Source organism: Panthera onca, chromosome B1 (assembly GCF_046562875.1).
Source record: "Panthera onca isolate mPanOnc1 chromosome B1, mPanOnc1 haplotype 2, whole genome shotgun sequence".
Lineage (NCBI taxonomy): Eukaryota > Metazoa > Chordata > Mammalia > Carnivora > Felidae > Panthera > Panthera onca.
In genome coordinates, this window is record NC_138342.1 from 31,683,830 (window position 1) to 31,697,711 (window position 13,882).

Here is a 13,882-nt window from a genome sequence, read left to right on the forward strand (position 1 = left end):
GGTTTGTGCCAAATCAGAAACTTCATCATTAATTTAGCAAAGTTATTTTTTTCCAGTTGAAAGGAAAAGTCATTTTAGGAGATGGACTGATTTTTTACGTTTTATTGTATTCTGATAAGAACGCTTAACATGAGATGCTCTTAGTGCATTTTTAGAGTGCACAGCCCAGCATTGCTAACCACAGGCACTGTGTCGTACAGCAGGTCTCTAGAGCTTATCCACGCGCATGGCTGAATGGACTGATGTTCTCAAAGTCACTCGTAGATTCCACTCATTTAAATAGAATTTTATTGACTGAATACAAAAGTTAAATCTCATTTGTAAACTTAAATTTCTTACCTGATTTAATTTTCTTAGCGTGAGAACTGAAGTGTTTATTTTGAAGCTTATATTTTATACTTTTTGTGTTTGTATCTCTTTATCCTAAACTCTCTTCGCAACCAAACTCTCAGCATCTCCTACCGTAATGCCCTGCGGAAAAAACTTCGTTCTTCTTCCTCTGTGCCAAACTTTCTAAAATTTCTGGCTCCTGTAGATGAAAATAACACCTCTGATTTTATGAGCACAAAAAGGTAGGGTTTAATTTAGATATATCAAGCCTGGGTACAAGTGTTGAACTATTGATATACAGGGATTTTTCAGCTGTTTTTTTTGACACTTAAATCATTTTAGCTAAAGGATTGTTATCTTCTTTCTTATGCTTTCTTACCGAATGTCACTTGAAAAAAAGTCAACTTGTTCTCCAGTTTTGACTAGGACTAGTTTATTAATGCATTGTTTTCGGAAGACTCAAGAAAGTCTCAACCGGTTCTCTCAGTGGTAGCAGTGTTTCTGGATGGTGAGCATATGGCTGTGGCAGATGAGTCAGAATGTCTGATCTGTGAGCTGTGGTGACTGCTTAGCTGCAGGTGGAAGTCACCAGGCTCCCCACGGTATCCTGCAAAGGGGAAGAAAATCACTGACTAGACTACAAGTGTTGTGTTGATAAACATACCTTTTTTGTACTTTTAAAAATATAAACGTTAAGATTGTTGTCGTTGTCAAGTAACCGTGTAATCGCTGCCTGGATTGGCTTGTGTAATTGAACTTTACTCATGTTTGTGGCCATCTGTGGAGGTACACACCTGTGCCGAGAAAACACTCCCATCCGCAGCCCAGGGGGGAAGGTGGTCCTGGTGCCAGTGCCCCTGTCAGCACTTTCTCTTTTCTCAAGTGGCACCAAGAAAGGAAATGGGAAGCTAATGATCTGTGGAGCGTATTTCTTAATGCCTTTTACAGGGGAAATGAATTAAGGGCATGTAATCTTGCTCTTTTCATGAAATGCATCCTCTGAGAAAGCAGTGCCTTCGGAGCGTTGACCCCCTGTGGGCTTGATTCAGCGTCCGTGATTATCTGATTATGTCTTCTTTTACAAAGATAATTTATAATGTAGTGTTTTGTTTAAGAACCAAAAGTCAAGCTAAAATACCTTATTATATCTCCCCGTCAGTCATAAAGCCACCATCTTGTGCTTTCAGGGACTTTGACTCCAAAGCTAACCACCTTGGCGATGTCCGCGGGACCCCCGTGAAGACGCGGAGACACTCCTGGCGGCAGCAGATATTCCTCCGAGTGGCGACCCCACAGAAAGCGTGCGATTCTCCCAGCAGATACGAAGGTACCGTACACCCTGGAAACAAACCGGGTGGATGCTGGCGTGCGTCACAGCAGTGCGTTCGGTGAAAGGAGAGCTGAAGTGAGATTTCAAGTCAGAATTCTCCCGAGTTTAAAGCTGCCTCGCTAAGAAGCTCAAATGACAAGGCCTGCCGCTGTTTGCAGGGGATCCTCAGGTTCCAGGGAAGCCTGTGAGTGGACCCGGCAGCTTGCGGCACCTTGTGTGGAAAAGGGCGCCTCTGCTGAGCTGTGCCGACCGCTCACCCGGGGCACGTGGGGATGTGGAGGGTCTCGGGCCTGTTTTCAGAAGACTCAAGAAAGTCTCAACCGGTTCTCTCAGTGGTAGCAGTGTTTCTGGATGGTGAGCATATGGCTGTGGCAGATGGGTCAGGATGTCTGATCTGTGAGCTATGGTGACTGCTTAGCTGCAGGTGGGAGTCCTTGATGCCCCACTTGCCTCCTTCCCTTGCCCCCGCGTTCCCTGGCTGCAGTCCGAGTGTCGGTTTAGCACAGCCTGGCTGCAGGGGTGCTCCCTGACCCGGCACTCTGGTTCCCCTCGGAACCTCCGTGCCTCTTCCGTTGCTGCCCCTCGGTCTGGAGTCGGGGGAAGACCGTCTTGTGCCCCCCCTCCCCCATTCCGCCTGTGTCTCCCAGGCGGAGTGTGCTGGGACTGTCTGTCTCTGGGCCTTCCTATGCTGAGTTACAATGTAAAAAACGAGTTTAAATCCAGTTCTAAACTTAAAGCTTTTTCTCGACCCAGATTTTTCAACAGCAGGTATTTCTTTTCTGTAATGTTCTTTAATCAGAAAGCTTTTGTTTTCTTTAGAAAAGCAAAGCAAAACAGTAGACTTTCAAAGATTACTTGAGTTTCTCAGACCACGTGTAGCACAGATTCATTCTTGCCCCTTGATGCACTTCTGTGCATCTGTTAAGAAGCAGCATAGGCTGCCCTGAGAGTTTCCAGAGTACTTTCCACACTGCTGCCCTGGGGGAGGACCCCTGCCCACTCCTCATGCCCCTTGCCCTCTGCCCTCTTTCTTGCTGCTTCCCACTCTTCCTCCTTCCCCTACCCTTACCTCAGAGCTCTCCTTAATATGTAATTTAAAAAACACATCCTCTGCTAATTTTTTTTTGAAGTTTATTTATTTTGAGAGAGAGAGAGAGAGAGAGTGCACATGCAAGTTAGGGAGGGGCAGAGAGAGAAGGAGAGAGAATCCTAGGCCAGCTCTACACTCTCAGCACAGAGCCTGACACAGGGCTCGATCTCATGAACCATGAGGTCATGACCTGAACTGAAATCAAGAGTCAGACATTTAACCAACTGAGCCACTTAGGCGCCCCTCCTTTGCCAAATTAAACAAGAGCCTGGTTTGGGCTCCACCAGCTTTGTGATATAAATCCTATAACTTCACTTACCTTGAGTCATAAAATGGTTAGAGTGAATGTTGGCTTTTCCAGGCTCATGGGATGACAATAAATTATAAATGCAAAAATACTTTGGAAACCTAAAGACATACAAATGTAAAGTGATACAGTTATTTTTGTTAACCGTTATTGAGATTGGAGCACTGGTGTTAAGCTTCCTATACTGTTGTTTCCCAGCAGGAGCAAGATTAAAGGAACGCTGGAAAGACTGGCCTTATAAATGCAGTGAGATTTTTTTAAGTCATTAAATGGAGTTATTTCAGTGGGTATCGGTTTAGAAGGTTGAAAGGTTCATTTTCATTTTTGCAGATTGTCTGGTAAAGTCCAACAGCCAGATGGTGTGACCTAGTTCCCTCTATACGTTTCTGAGCCAAAGGGGTCTGCTGGGCTGGTAGCTGTGGAAAACACCAGGCCTGTAAAGTGCGCAGCCTAGGGGGCTGTACTCCTCGTGGGTGCTTTGACCGCTGAGGAAATGCAGTGAGCTCTGCAGGCCCCGCCCCGGGACTGCTTGCTCTCTGCCTGTGTGAGGAAGTGTGGCGAGTTCCCAGATGGACACTGGTGTCTCCCAGTCGGGGTCTGAGGAACTGGAGTCAGAAGGTTAGTCAGTGCTGGCAAATGTTTGCTTCTCTGGGGGGACCCCGAGGTCAAGTGGGCGATTGGAATGAGCCGTGGGCAGCACAGGAGAACATGGCCTTGTGTGGCCCAGCAGGTAGAAGCACCAGCCCCGCCGTGGGTGTCCAGCTTCTCTTTTTGGAAGCTTCTGTTTTTAATTGGTTAAGCCTGGAGATACTGTACGAAACGGATGTTTCACCCCAAACTGCATTCTTGTTTGTGGCGTTTGCAGTTGACAGGGTTCCTTGATGAATTCTGGGCTAGCCAACACTGTTGGGCAAAAGTTTGTAGTGAATGGATGGGACGATGGATTGTTCCGCCAGAGGCTGGAGCGCTGAGCGGATCCCCCCAGTATCCCGAAGCCTGGGCAGCATGGTCTCCCAGGACCTGAGAACAGGGCTGATGCTCTCAGATGGTATTTTTCATCGCCCCCACTGGACACAGTGCTCAGGAGTACCTGAAAGTCCACCTGGCAGCCCGCTGAGGGTCGCTCGCAAATTGATGGAGAGCAGAGAGCTCCCCTGTCAGCATGGGAGGGCCTGGGGTGGCTGTGAAGGTGCACTTAGGGAAGGAATTTAGAGCTCATTGAAGGACGTCTTCCGAGGGCTGGAGCAAAGTGGCCTCACTTAAATCCCAGCTTTTCCCCTTAAGAGCCGTGAACTGGAAGCTGTTGAAACTTCTCCCCTGTGATACAGGATTAATTATGCCTGTTACCACACTGACTGATGTGAGGGAGCATGATGTTTCTACTGACAGTTTTTTAAAATGTTTGTTTATTCTGAGAGACAGCCAGAGTGCATGAGTATGAGTAGGGGAGGGGTAGAGAGGGAGAGAGAGAATCCCAAGCAGGCTTCATGCTGTCAGCGCAGAGCCCTACGCGGGGCTCAGTCTCACGAACTGTGAGATCATGACCTGAGCTGAGGTCAAGAGTTGGATGCTTAGCTGACTGAGCCACCCAGGTGCTTTCAGAATTCGTAGATTAGAAAGAAAATCAGTGAAGCGAAGGTGTAAAGTTCCAGTGTAAAGTTCCCTCCTGTGGTGTGGAAGGTCCCTCTGGTACTCTGGGCCCCCTGCTTCTCCTGCCTCAGCCCCTCCACATGGGGGCGCCGTGGGGCCTTCCTGCTGCGTGGAGCCCCTGGGGGAGCTGTCTTGCCTAATGGCAGGGGTTTGGATTTCTCTTAACTGCCAGTGTGAGCGGGATGGCCTTGCCTCACTCTTCCCCTGCCTCGGTGGAGAGACCCGCCCACCACTGAGCTCTCTTCCCCCCCAGGTCCTCGCAGCGCCCTGTGAGGGGTTGGGGAGGGCGGGGAAGAAGGGGCAGGGACTGGAGGGAGACCCAGGAGGGGGCGCTGAGCTGTGATTTGTGGTTGAAACAACAGAACAGCAGTAACACCAGCAGTGGGATTTCGAGGTTTCACAATAGCGCCCCAGTATCGTAGTGGCCGTGCCTCGCGGGGATTGTGGAGACAGGCCTGTGGTGATGTATTTAATGTATTGAAATGTGCCACAGTAATGGGTTTAAAACTCTTGGTGCTGGGTGGCTGGGAGCGTAGTAAGGCCATGGCAGCCTGCCCCGTTTTAGAACAGTTCTGAATTTTCAGATGAACTTCTTGGATTGAGCCACATCCTGCTCCCTGTCCTTCCATCCCTGGTCTCTGCGGCCACACGGAACATACTTGTACTTCCTGTTCTTCAGATGGCAGGGGGTCATGGAGACCACCGCTTCCTCTACAGCTCTTCCCCAGCCTAACTGCCCTCATTCCTTGGCGCTCATACGGGTGACTGCTGAGTCCCGTCCAGCCCAAGTCCTGTCCTCTGAGCGCACACTGCCCCTGCTGCGGGGCCCTGCACCCCCCGGGGGCTCCTCCTGGCTCGGCCAGGCCCTCCCCTGCGCCTCCTCCTTCCTTTGAGTGGCCACTCAGTGTTTTCTTCATGTGGCCTCCCCTACAGAATCTGTTTCTGCTTTAAGTAATTGACTCACATTCCTGGCTCTTACTAGATCTTGTCCTTTGGGGCATTAGCTGTTATTTAAAAATTGGGATGATTTCTCTCGGTGCACTCGAAAGAGGTTTTTTTTAAAAAGCTGTTTCCCAAGCACCTTGTACCTGTGAAGTGCTAGAGCATTGGTTTTGGCCAGTCCTTTTGGAAATTTTTTCTTTAATTCTTTTTTTTTGTAACGTTTTATTTATTTTTTGAGAGAGAGAGAGAGAGCATGTGCTCAAGTGGAGGAGGGACAGAGGATCTTAAGCGGGCTCTGTGCTGCTAGGCTGGCAATGGAGCCACTCAGGCCCTCCTCTTGGGATGGTTCTGAAGCTTGATTCTCGTGATGAGTACATTGTCCAGAGCAATGTGAAGTTGGCGGGCCATGCCCTCTGGGCTTTTAAGTACTGAACACAGCAGAGCCCTGCATGCACGCTGCTCCTGCCCTGCCTGCCCAGTCCATACTCATCACTGAGTCTTCCCCAGCTATGGAGCGACTGTCCATTTTCCTCCCTCTCCTGCAGGAAGGGTCCTGAGAGGCCCCCATGCAATGCCAGGTGAGCGCCACGATACATCGGCCACCTGGTTGCTCTGATGGAGGCTTTGGCGGGGGCCCCTCGCTCTTGCCACCCATGCCCCACCTGAGGACTTTGCATAGCTGTTCCCTCGGTCTGGAATGCTCTTCCCCGATATTCTCATGATTCACTCCTTCCTCTGCTTCAGATCGTTGCTTAACATTAGCTTTTCAACAAGGCCTCTCCTGGCCACTCTGTTTCACACTGCACCTTCCCCTCCTACCACCAGACATTCCTGACCTCCTTATCCTGACTTTCCCGGAGCACTTATCTCCTTGTAGAGTGCTTTGGCAGTCACTTATTCATGATTTCTATCATTGGTTTCTCTAACCCTTGTGGGTTTGATGACTTTTAAAGGAAGGCAAGTAAATTGCTCAGATTTTTACAAACTTAGTACTTGTTCATTAGTGATTTCTTACCAGACTCTCCCTTCCTCCTCTATAGGAACTTGTCCTTTATGTTCTTTTTTTAGAATTAAATACTGTATGAATTTTTGGGTTGTATTGTAGGTACTTTATATGAAAGAGGAAGAGAGGAGAGAGAGAATAAAAGCATTTAGGACTCTGAATTGGTATAATAATAATCACTTATGCCGTCATTAATGGCAAGTGCTTTATATGAATTATTTCATTCCCAGTCAACCTTATGAAGGTTGGCATTTTTATTACACCTGTTTCACAGATGAGGGAGCAGATGCTTGGAGTGTCTTAAATCACTTTCCCCAAACAGCAGAGCTAGTGGGAGACAGAGGCAGGACTGGAGCACATGGGTCTATGCCCCAAAGCTCATGCTGTGAACTGCACACAAGCCTGGCTGCAGTCGGGGATGCACAGCATCACTCCCGGGTATGCCCCCTCTTCGGGAGTGAGCTCCCCTGCAGGCACCTGCCCTGGACATCTATTCTGTCTCTCCACGGGTCTCCCTATCTGTCCACGGGGCATCCACATGTTTCTGAGTCTTTTAATGTATGGACTCGCCTTTGGTCAGCCATCTCTTCTTCCATGTCCATATTGGGTCTGGAGTATGCAGGGGACGGGGAGAGATTTCTCAGTATATGTCTGTGAATTTTCTTCTCCCAGATAAGTCATCTTCATCCTCTGCCACTGTCTGCTCCCCATCTTTAGGGTACAGCGATGCCACCACTTTCTGCTTGGACCCACATTGTAGCTCTCTGTGTGTTCCCTTGCAGCTGAGACTCCTCCAGATCCTCAGACACCTTACAGCCCCAAGGTTGCTGCTTTGGATAGACTGTCCCCGCAGACTGTGTGTTGCTAGAGGTGGCTTGTGGCCTCTGTTCCTGCTTTTCCCTGGGGGCTGGACCCGTGGGCAGCCCGGCTGTCTGCAGCAGGTGGCCACTGTGAGCTCATTCCCTGACTTGGGCATGGCGAACATAAAAATGTGTTTGCAGGGAGCCCTGAATGGTGCCTTTTAAAATGTTTCAGATGCTCAGAGTGACTGCCTGTGACTATTTTGTGTTTATATTCTGGCAGTGCAAACTTAAATGGACAGGAAACCTTTTTAGCCTTTTTTTCGAGCTGAAAAAGTGAGGCAGATATTTGTACCATCCTGCCCATTTCATCCCACTTACAAAATACTAATAAAGCACCAGTGACTTATAAACCGTTTGTGTAGTGTTAAGGATACAAGGGAAGGAGAAATAGAATTTCCTGTAACTTTGGGGTTCTCATTTTTTAATACGTGGGCTAAAACCTGGAGAACATGGGTGTTAGTGAGGAATGTGGCTCTAACTAACTATAGTGCTAAAAGAGAGGAAACTATAAAGGCAGTGTGGACAGAGGTGGAGACAGAACTGGACAAATGCTGCCTCCAACAATATCAGCCTGCCATTTACTCAGGGTGTTTCACTGTCTATATACAAAATCTCTGTGAAATAATTAGGTTGCAAGAATCTGAATTTTGTTTTGGAGACCCATCTGGAGTAGGTAGGCAATTTCTATTCAGAAATTTACCCACCCATGTCTAGGAGGACCAGCACAAACGTTCCCAAATCCCAGACTTTTATTTTTGTAATTCTTGTAGGAGTCCCTGCCTGACTTTAGCAAAGTCTAGGAGGGATGGTTTCCATTCTGAACTTCAGAGAGGCAGGTCAGGTGTATGAATGCATTGAAGGGAAACCATAAGTGGGGGAACCACCAATTCGTACTTGAAGACTTGGCAAGGCAAATGTTTTTGTAATGAAACAAACACAGGTAGGTCATAAAATAGAATACAGAAAGCCGCCTGGTTGCTTAAATTTAATGCAAAATTCTTCAGTGATGCTTTAAGTTTGTGGTGACCACTTATGGCTACTGCCCCAGAAACCCCAGGAAAGCACGTGCTCTCTCCTCCGTGTTCTGAGTTCTTTGGTTGAGGAGTTGGTGAGATGGTGAGCTTGTAAAAGGTCCCCACTTGGTAGACTATAAACTCCACAGATGTGGTATCAGGGGGATGCCGTCAAATCTGCCATAGGGCAAAGCTGCTGAGGGTTGCGAGTGTTTCGGGCTGAATTTGTCGGGCACGGCTGAGCGCAGACATAATTGTTCTGAGGGGGTGGTGGTGCTGAGGTCTGGATGGCAGCCTTCTTATTTTTAGAGCCTTCCCACAGGTGATCCCACCACGGGCCTGAACTGAAGATAAAGCGGGGGAGCTGCTCTCATCCCCGCGAAGTCAGGAATGAACCTGTATATTGAATGGCTTCCTCTGGACATGGTCTCGAATGTTCATGTGCTTAGGATCCTCTGAGGTGTTTGTACAGAGACAGGTTCTGGTCCTGGGGGTCCATATGGATCCGGAGGGTCTCCCTTCCTAACAGGCTCCCCAGTGATGCTGATGGTGCTGGTCCACTCTGGGTAGCAAGGGCTTAGAACAAGCAACCACGGGGAATCCAGCCCAGACCTTCTAGACCTAGAATGGGGGCTCCCGTGCCTCTTCCTGCTATTGTGCGTCACTGACGCTGCCCTAAGGAGTCACCCACGAGTCTCAGACCTCCAGGAGATCTGGGTCACCAGTGACATTTTTTGAGGAGGTTTGTGCTGCCTGGAGAAGAAACGAGTTTGTCTGGTGGGAAAAATGCAGTGATAAACATGTGCTAAAAGGGGTAAGACAAATTTGGTATGTGCCAAATGAAACCAAGCATATGGCTCTCTGCCTGTTTCCTGCCACCTTAGTTTCCAGGGATGCTTTGTGTCTTGGGTGGCCCCCAGGTCACAGAGACCGTGCAGGTGTTTTCTTAGCAGTGGGCTCTGACCTAATTGTCAGGACTGCAAAAAATGCAGAAAGTCAACTTGCGACCAGGTACTTGGTAGTAGAGACACTGCGTGGTTTTGCCTCATTGTGTATCATACAAGAGATAATTTTTTCGTGTTAAATATTTTTTTAGGTTACTCTCGACTCTGGAAAGAGGAAAAATCATCTGAATTACCTCTGTGTGCAAAGGAACAATTTTGGTGTTAGTCTGATACCTTTCATTGAAGCGTTTCAGATTACATTGTGTGTTGACAGACTTGACCACCAGTAGAAGCCATCAGGCTTTGGATGCCTTGTTTAAAAGAGAAAATAGGAAAACCCATCTAATCTAGATAAGATTTATTGATTGGAAACCCATAAATAGTCCAGTGAAACTACTGTTCAAAGAGTTTTGTGTTTGACTGTAGCTGTGTCTAGTTTATGATAAGCTTAAGTCTGTTGGGTTAGATGTAAACAGTAATGGCAAGACTAAGGAATGTAATCTAAATCTTTATAATGATTACTTTATGTCGTGAAAATATAGAAACTATTGTATAACTATGATTTATTTGTGTTGTACATTGCCAAATTTTCAAGAATTTATATACCATTAGTAAATTTTAATGGATCGTGTAAGCGGAATGACTACAGGTAAAACTTTACTGAAAATATGAGCATCATAGTGACATCTGTATGACCTTTTGTTACGATCCCTGGTTCTTAGCTTTCACTGCGTGCACCAAAGTCACTTGGGGAGATTTTAAAATATGCGTTGCACCTGCCCCTCTGCATTCTGCCTCACCTCACGAGTCAGTTGCGTATGGAGCCTGGGCATGAATTCTTAAAAACAAAAAAACAAAACAAAACAAAAAAACCCCAAAACTCCCCACAAAGGATTTTGATTGCTGTCCCAGTTATTACTGGTCTAGACTTTAGAGGGTGACTTGAGGTGCTGTCACCACTTGGTGGCAGTGTTGTTCCCTGTGTCTTTATGGTCCTACATTCTTTCCAAGCTCAAAAATCCCTTTTCTTCCCTGTGATTTTGTTTTTGGTCTTGTTTTTGTTACAGTATGTATCTTCCTTGCTCATTTACAGCTTATTTGAATGGAGAGCCACCTTCTGAAATTGAGATGTTTTTCTTTTTCTACAGAGTTTTAGGGCGTGGGTAAAATAAGAAAGAAAAAAAAATAGTATCTGATTTCCAGAGTCCCATGGTTCTTTAAAATAGTTACTAATTTACTCTCCATATAACTTTGCTTTTCTGTAGTGAATAAAGACCAGGTTCAAGATAAAATATTGTAAGCCAGAAATCTGATTGTTCATGGATTCCTGTAGTTTGAAGCTACTAGAATTTTTCCCCTTTATTGTGCTTCTTGGCACGTCATTACTGACATTGGGAAGCCATAGTGAATGGCAAGATTTTGCCTTAGTTTGCTGTTTTTGTGCATGATAACAATTGCAAGTTAGCTCTGACAGAGCTTTTCCTAATTAACCATTGGTGTTTAAACAGTCGGTCCTTACACTTGGTGCAAAGCCTAGAGCTAAGGTTGATGAGACAAACATACCATCTCAGCCTCTGCTGCTTGGTAGGAAGGCTGCGGTACGCAGAGGGCCAAGGGCCTGGGCACTGGGGGCCCTGGGGTCTGAAGGCCTGGTTCTGAGTCCCTGCTTCCAGCACCCTAGCTGGCAGAGATTTCCCCCTCAGGGCCAATCTTACTCCAGAGCCTGTGCCTGTGTGCCTGCAGGATTGAAGTCCAAAGTGGAAGGTCTTGATTTGTCACCTTTCAGTCTTAATCTGTAGGTGTTAGGGAGCCATTGAAGTTTATAGAGCAAGGGAATGGTAAGAAGTTTGAAAATACTTCCAGGGGAGTAAAATCTGTAGACCTATCTGAACATGAAACAGCCTCAAAATCAGGGCAGGACTAGGGTGAGGCAAGCAGGTGAGCTGCGTGCAAAATTCAAGGAGGCACTCGCTGTCAAGGTCCCGCAGGTACAGGCCCTGCACCTACACAGTCCTAAGAATGAGCATCTCCTTGAATCTTGCACCTGAGGTGCCTGCCTCCCTCATAATCCTCTGGGCCCTTCTACGGTTATGCGGTTTACCCTACGGCCTGTTCGTGTGACCTGGACAGCTCTCCCAGGCAGGTTAGCTTAGCCCTGAGGACGCATTTGGCAGGAAGGGTTTGCTTTGTCTAAAAAACAGCTTTATTGCACTATAATTCATATACTGTACAATTCACCCATTTAAAGTGTACAATTCATCGTTTTTATCCCTACACTCATGGAGTTGTACAGCCATTAGCACCATCTAATTTTAAACCGTTTTAGTCCACCCAGAAGGAAGCCCATGGCTGCCACTTCCATGCGTACCACGCCTCCTTCAAACCTGAGACAACTGCTCATCTGTTTTCTGTGTCTCTAGACTGCCTGTTGGGAACGTGTCATAGATGTGGAATCACATGCTCCGTGGTCCTTTGTGGCTTTCTTCACTTAGCGTGTTCTCAACGTTCATCGTGTTATAGTACGTATTAGTGCTTTGTTCCTTTTCATGGTCCGTTAATATTCCCTTGTATGGATGTGCCACATTTTGTTTGCTTACCAGCTGAGGGGGAGTGTTTGGGTTCTTCCCACCTGTTGGCTGTTAGCAACAGTGCTGCTGTGAACATTCAGGGATGTGTTTTTGTGTGGATGCATGGTAAGGGTTTTTATGGATGAGCTGGTGTCAACCCGTCCTCCTCTGGGAGGGGCTTTGAGTTGTCACCTGTGATTCTGACCGTTAGGATTGTTAGGCCAGTGGGGGCCAGTGGGATTTGATGCCCCAGGAGCAGGCTTCTCTCCTGGCTGGCCTTGTTTACCTTTCTTCTGCTTCAGGCTGAGTGAGAGGGTGCGGGGGACTCTGGTGTTGCCCCCAGCAGCACCTGGAAAGGTGAGGGATCAGGGGAGCCTCTCTCATCCCCTCCCAGGAGCCATCAGAGGGCCACAGGTTAGTGGTATTGACCCAAGACTACATTTCCTTTAGCTGTTCTCAAAATGAACGTGCTCAAGACCCCCTTGGAGGACTCAACACACATTACTGTTGCTCAGGTCTAACGCTTCTGGTTCCGGAGATGTAGTTCTTGGGGGAGCCTGAGAATTTGCGTTTTTTACAGGTTCCCAGGTGATGCTGATGCTGTGGGTTTAGTGACCACACTTTGAAGCCCTCCGAATCTCACAGTGTAGTGGTTGATAGGCAAGGGTTCATCCTATTCTGATTTAAACTCCAAAAAAGCCCTCAGTGGTTCTTAGTAAAATGAAGAGAAGATTGAGAATTAGAAATGTGTTCAATGGCAGATTATGAAACAGCCAACAGATCCTTTTTTTTTTTTTTTTGCTATAAAGGTAATCAAATATTAATACTAGCCATTATAATTCTCCTTATCGTGTGTTAAACACGTGGTGTTTGCATTCTTACGCAGCTGGGTGGTAATTCTCACAGTGACTGTGCTGTAGGTGGCACTGCCCGCTACCTGGGAGGTGAGGCTGGAAACGCTGGGCCATATGGCCACGGCGCCCACGGCACTTGGTTCACACAGCTACGAAGCAAGCCGTGTCGGTTCTAAATCCAGTCTCTTAAACTCAGTGATGAACCGTTGCGTTTTAGGAATGTTTGCTTAAATCTGTGTGTGTGATAGGTGAAAGCAATTCTTAGTCTGGAAGGACTCTAAAATTCACCGTTAGCCCCTAATACAGCACCCAGTTTAGGCATTATTGTATCATATTTTTCAAAAACAGAATTAGAATCTTCCTGGTTGAATAGTTTCTGTTAATCTCACTTATTTAAGTGAAGGGACGTGTATCTCCTAGAGGTGGCAAAGCCGTACGTCCCCACTGGACATGAGCTGGCAGCTCCAGAATTACAGCTGTTGGCACACTTGGTGAGTTCTTGATTTTGTGAAATCTGGAGATAAAGCCAAAGGACGCATTAAACTACTTTCTAAATGGATTTTTTTCCTCAAGTAAATTTGTTTCATGACTTTCGTATGAATGAAAATGTTTGCGGAATGGATACTGACAAGATTTTAAGCCTCACTTATTGATCTAGAAATGCTACATTATGGTCTTCTATGATTCTGAAAATAATTTGTAGTACTAAACTGTGCATTTTGTACTTGAGAGAGCATAGGTTTTTCACAGGAAGTTGAAGTACTATGGTTCATTTCCTGAGCAGGTGTGTTAGCTTGAGAACTTTCGACTAAGGACAGTTCTGGTGATGAGAGATTGTAGTCTTACCTCAGTGGGTTCGGGTTTTAGATTTTTTTTTTTTTTTTTTTTTTTTTTTTTTTTTTTTGCAGCGTCACCTTTCCCCAAACAGTTACTGAGGGGAAGTTTTTCTTTTTCTTCTTGGCACTGGCCTTGTGCTGGGGGGCTGGGGC

The 13,882-nt window shown here is 46.8% G+C and overlaps 1 protein-coding gene across 5 annotated transcripts in view; it reads left to right on the forward strand.

Moving 5' to 3' along the window:
• Nucleotides 1–13,882, forward strand: part of TBC1D1 (TBC1 domain family member 1) — a 227,163-nt gene that overhangs the window by 141,783 nt on the left and 71,498 nt on the right. For 3 of the 5 annotated variants that reach the window (XM_078446215.2, XM_078446212.2, XM_060655255.3), the window contains 2 exons: nucleotides 453–572; nucleotides 1,518–1,657. In XM_078446215.2, the coding sequence (XP_078302341.1) occupies nucleotides 453–572; nucleotides 1,518–1,657 (260 nt within the window). The remainder of the gene's footprint in view (nucleotides 1–452; nucleotides 573–1,517; nucleotides 1,658–13,882) is intronic. The other 2 variants (XM_078446213.2, XM_078446214.2) reach the window with 1 other exon arrangement.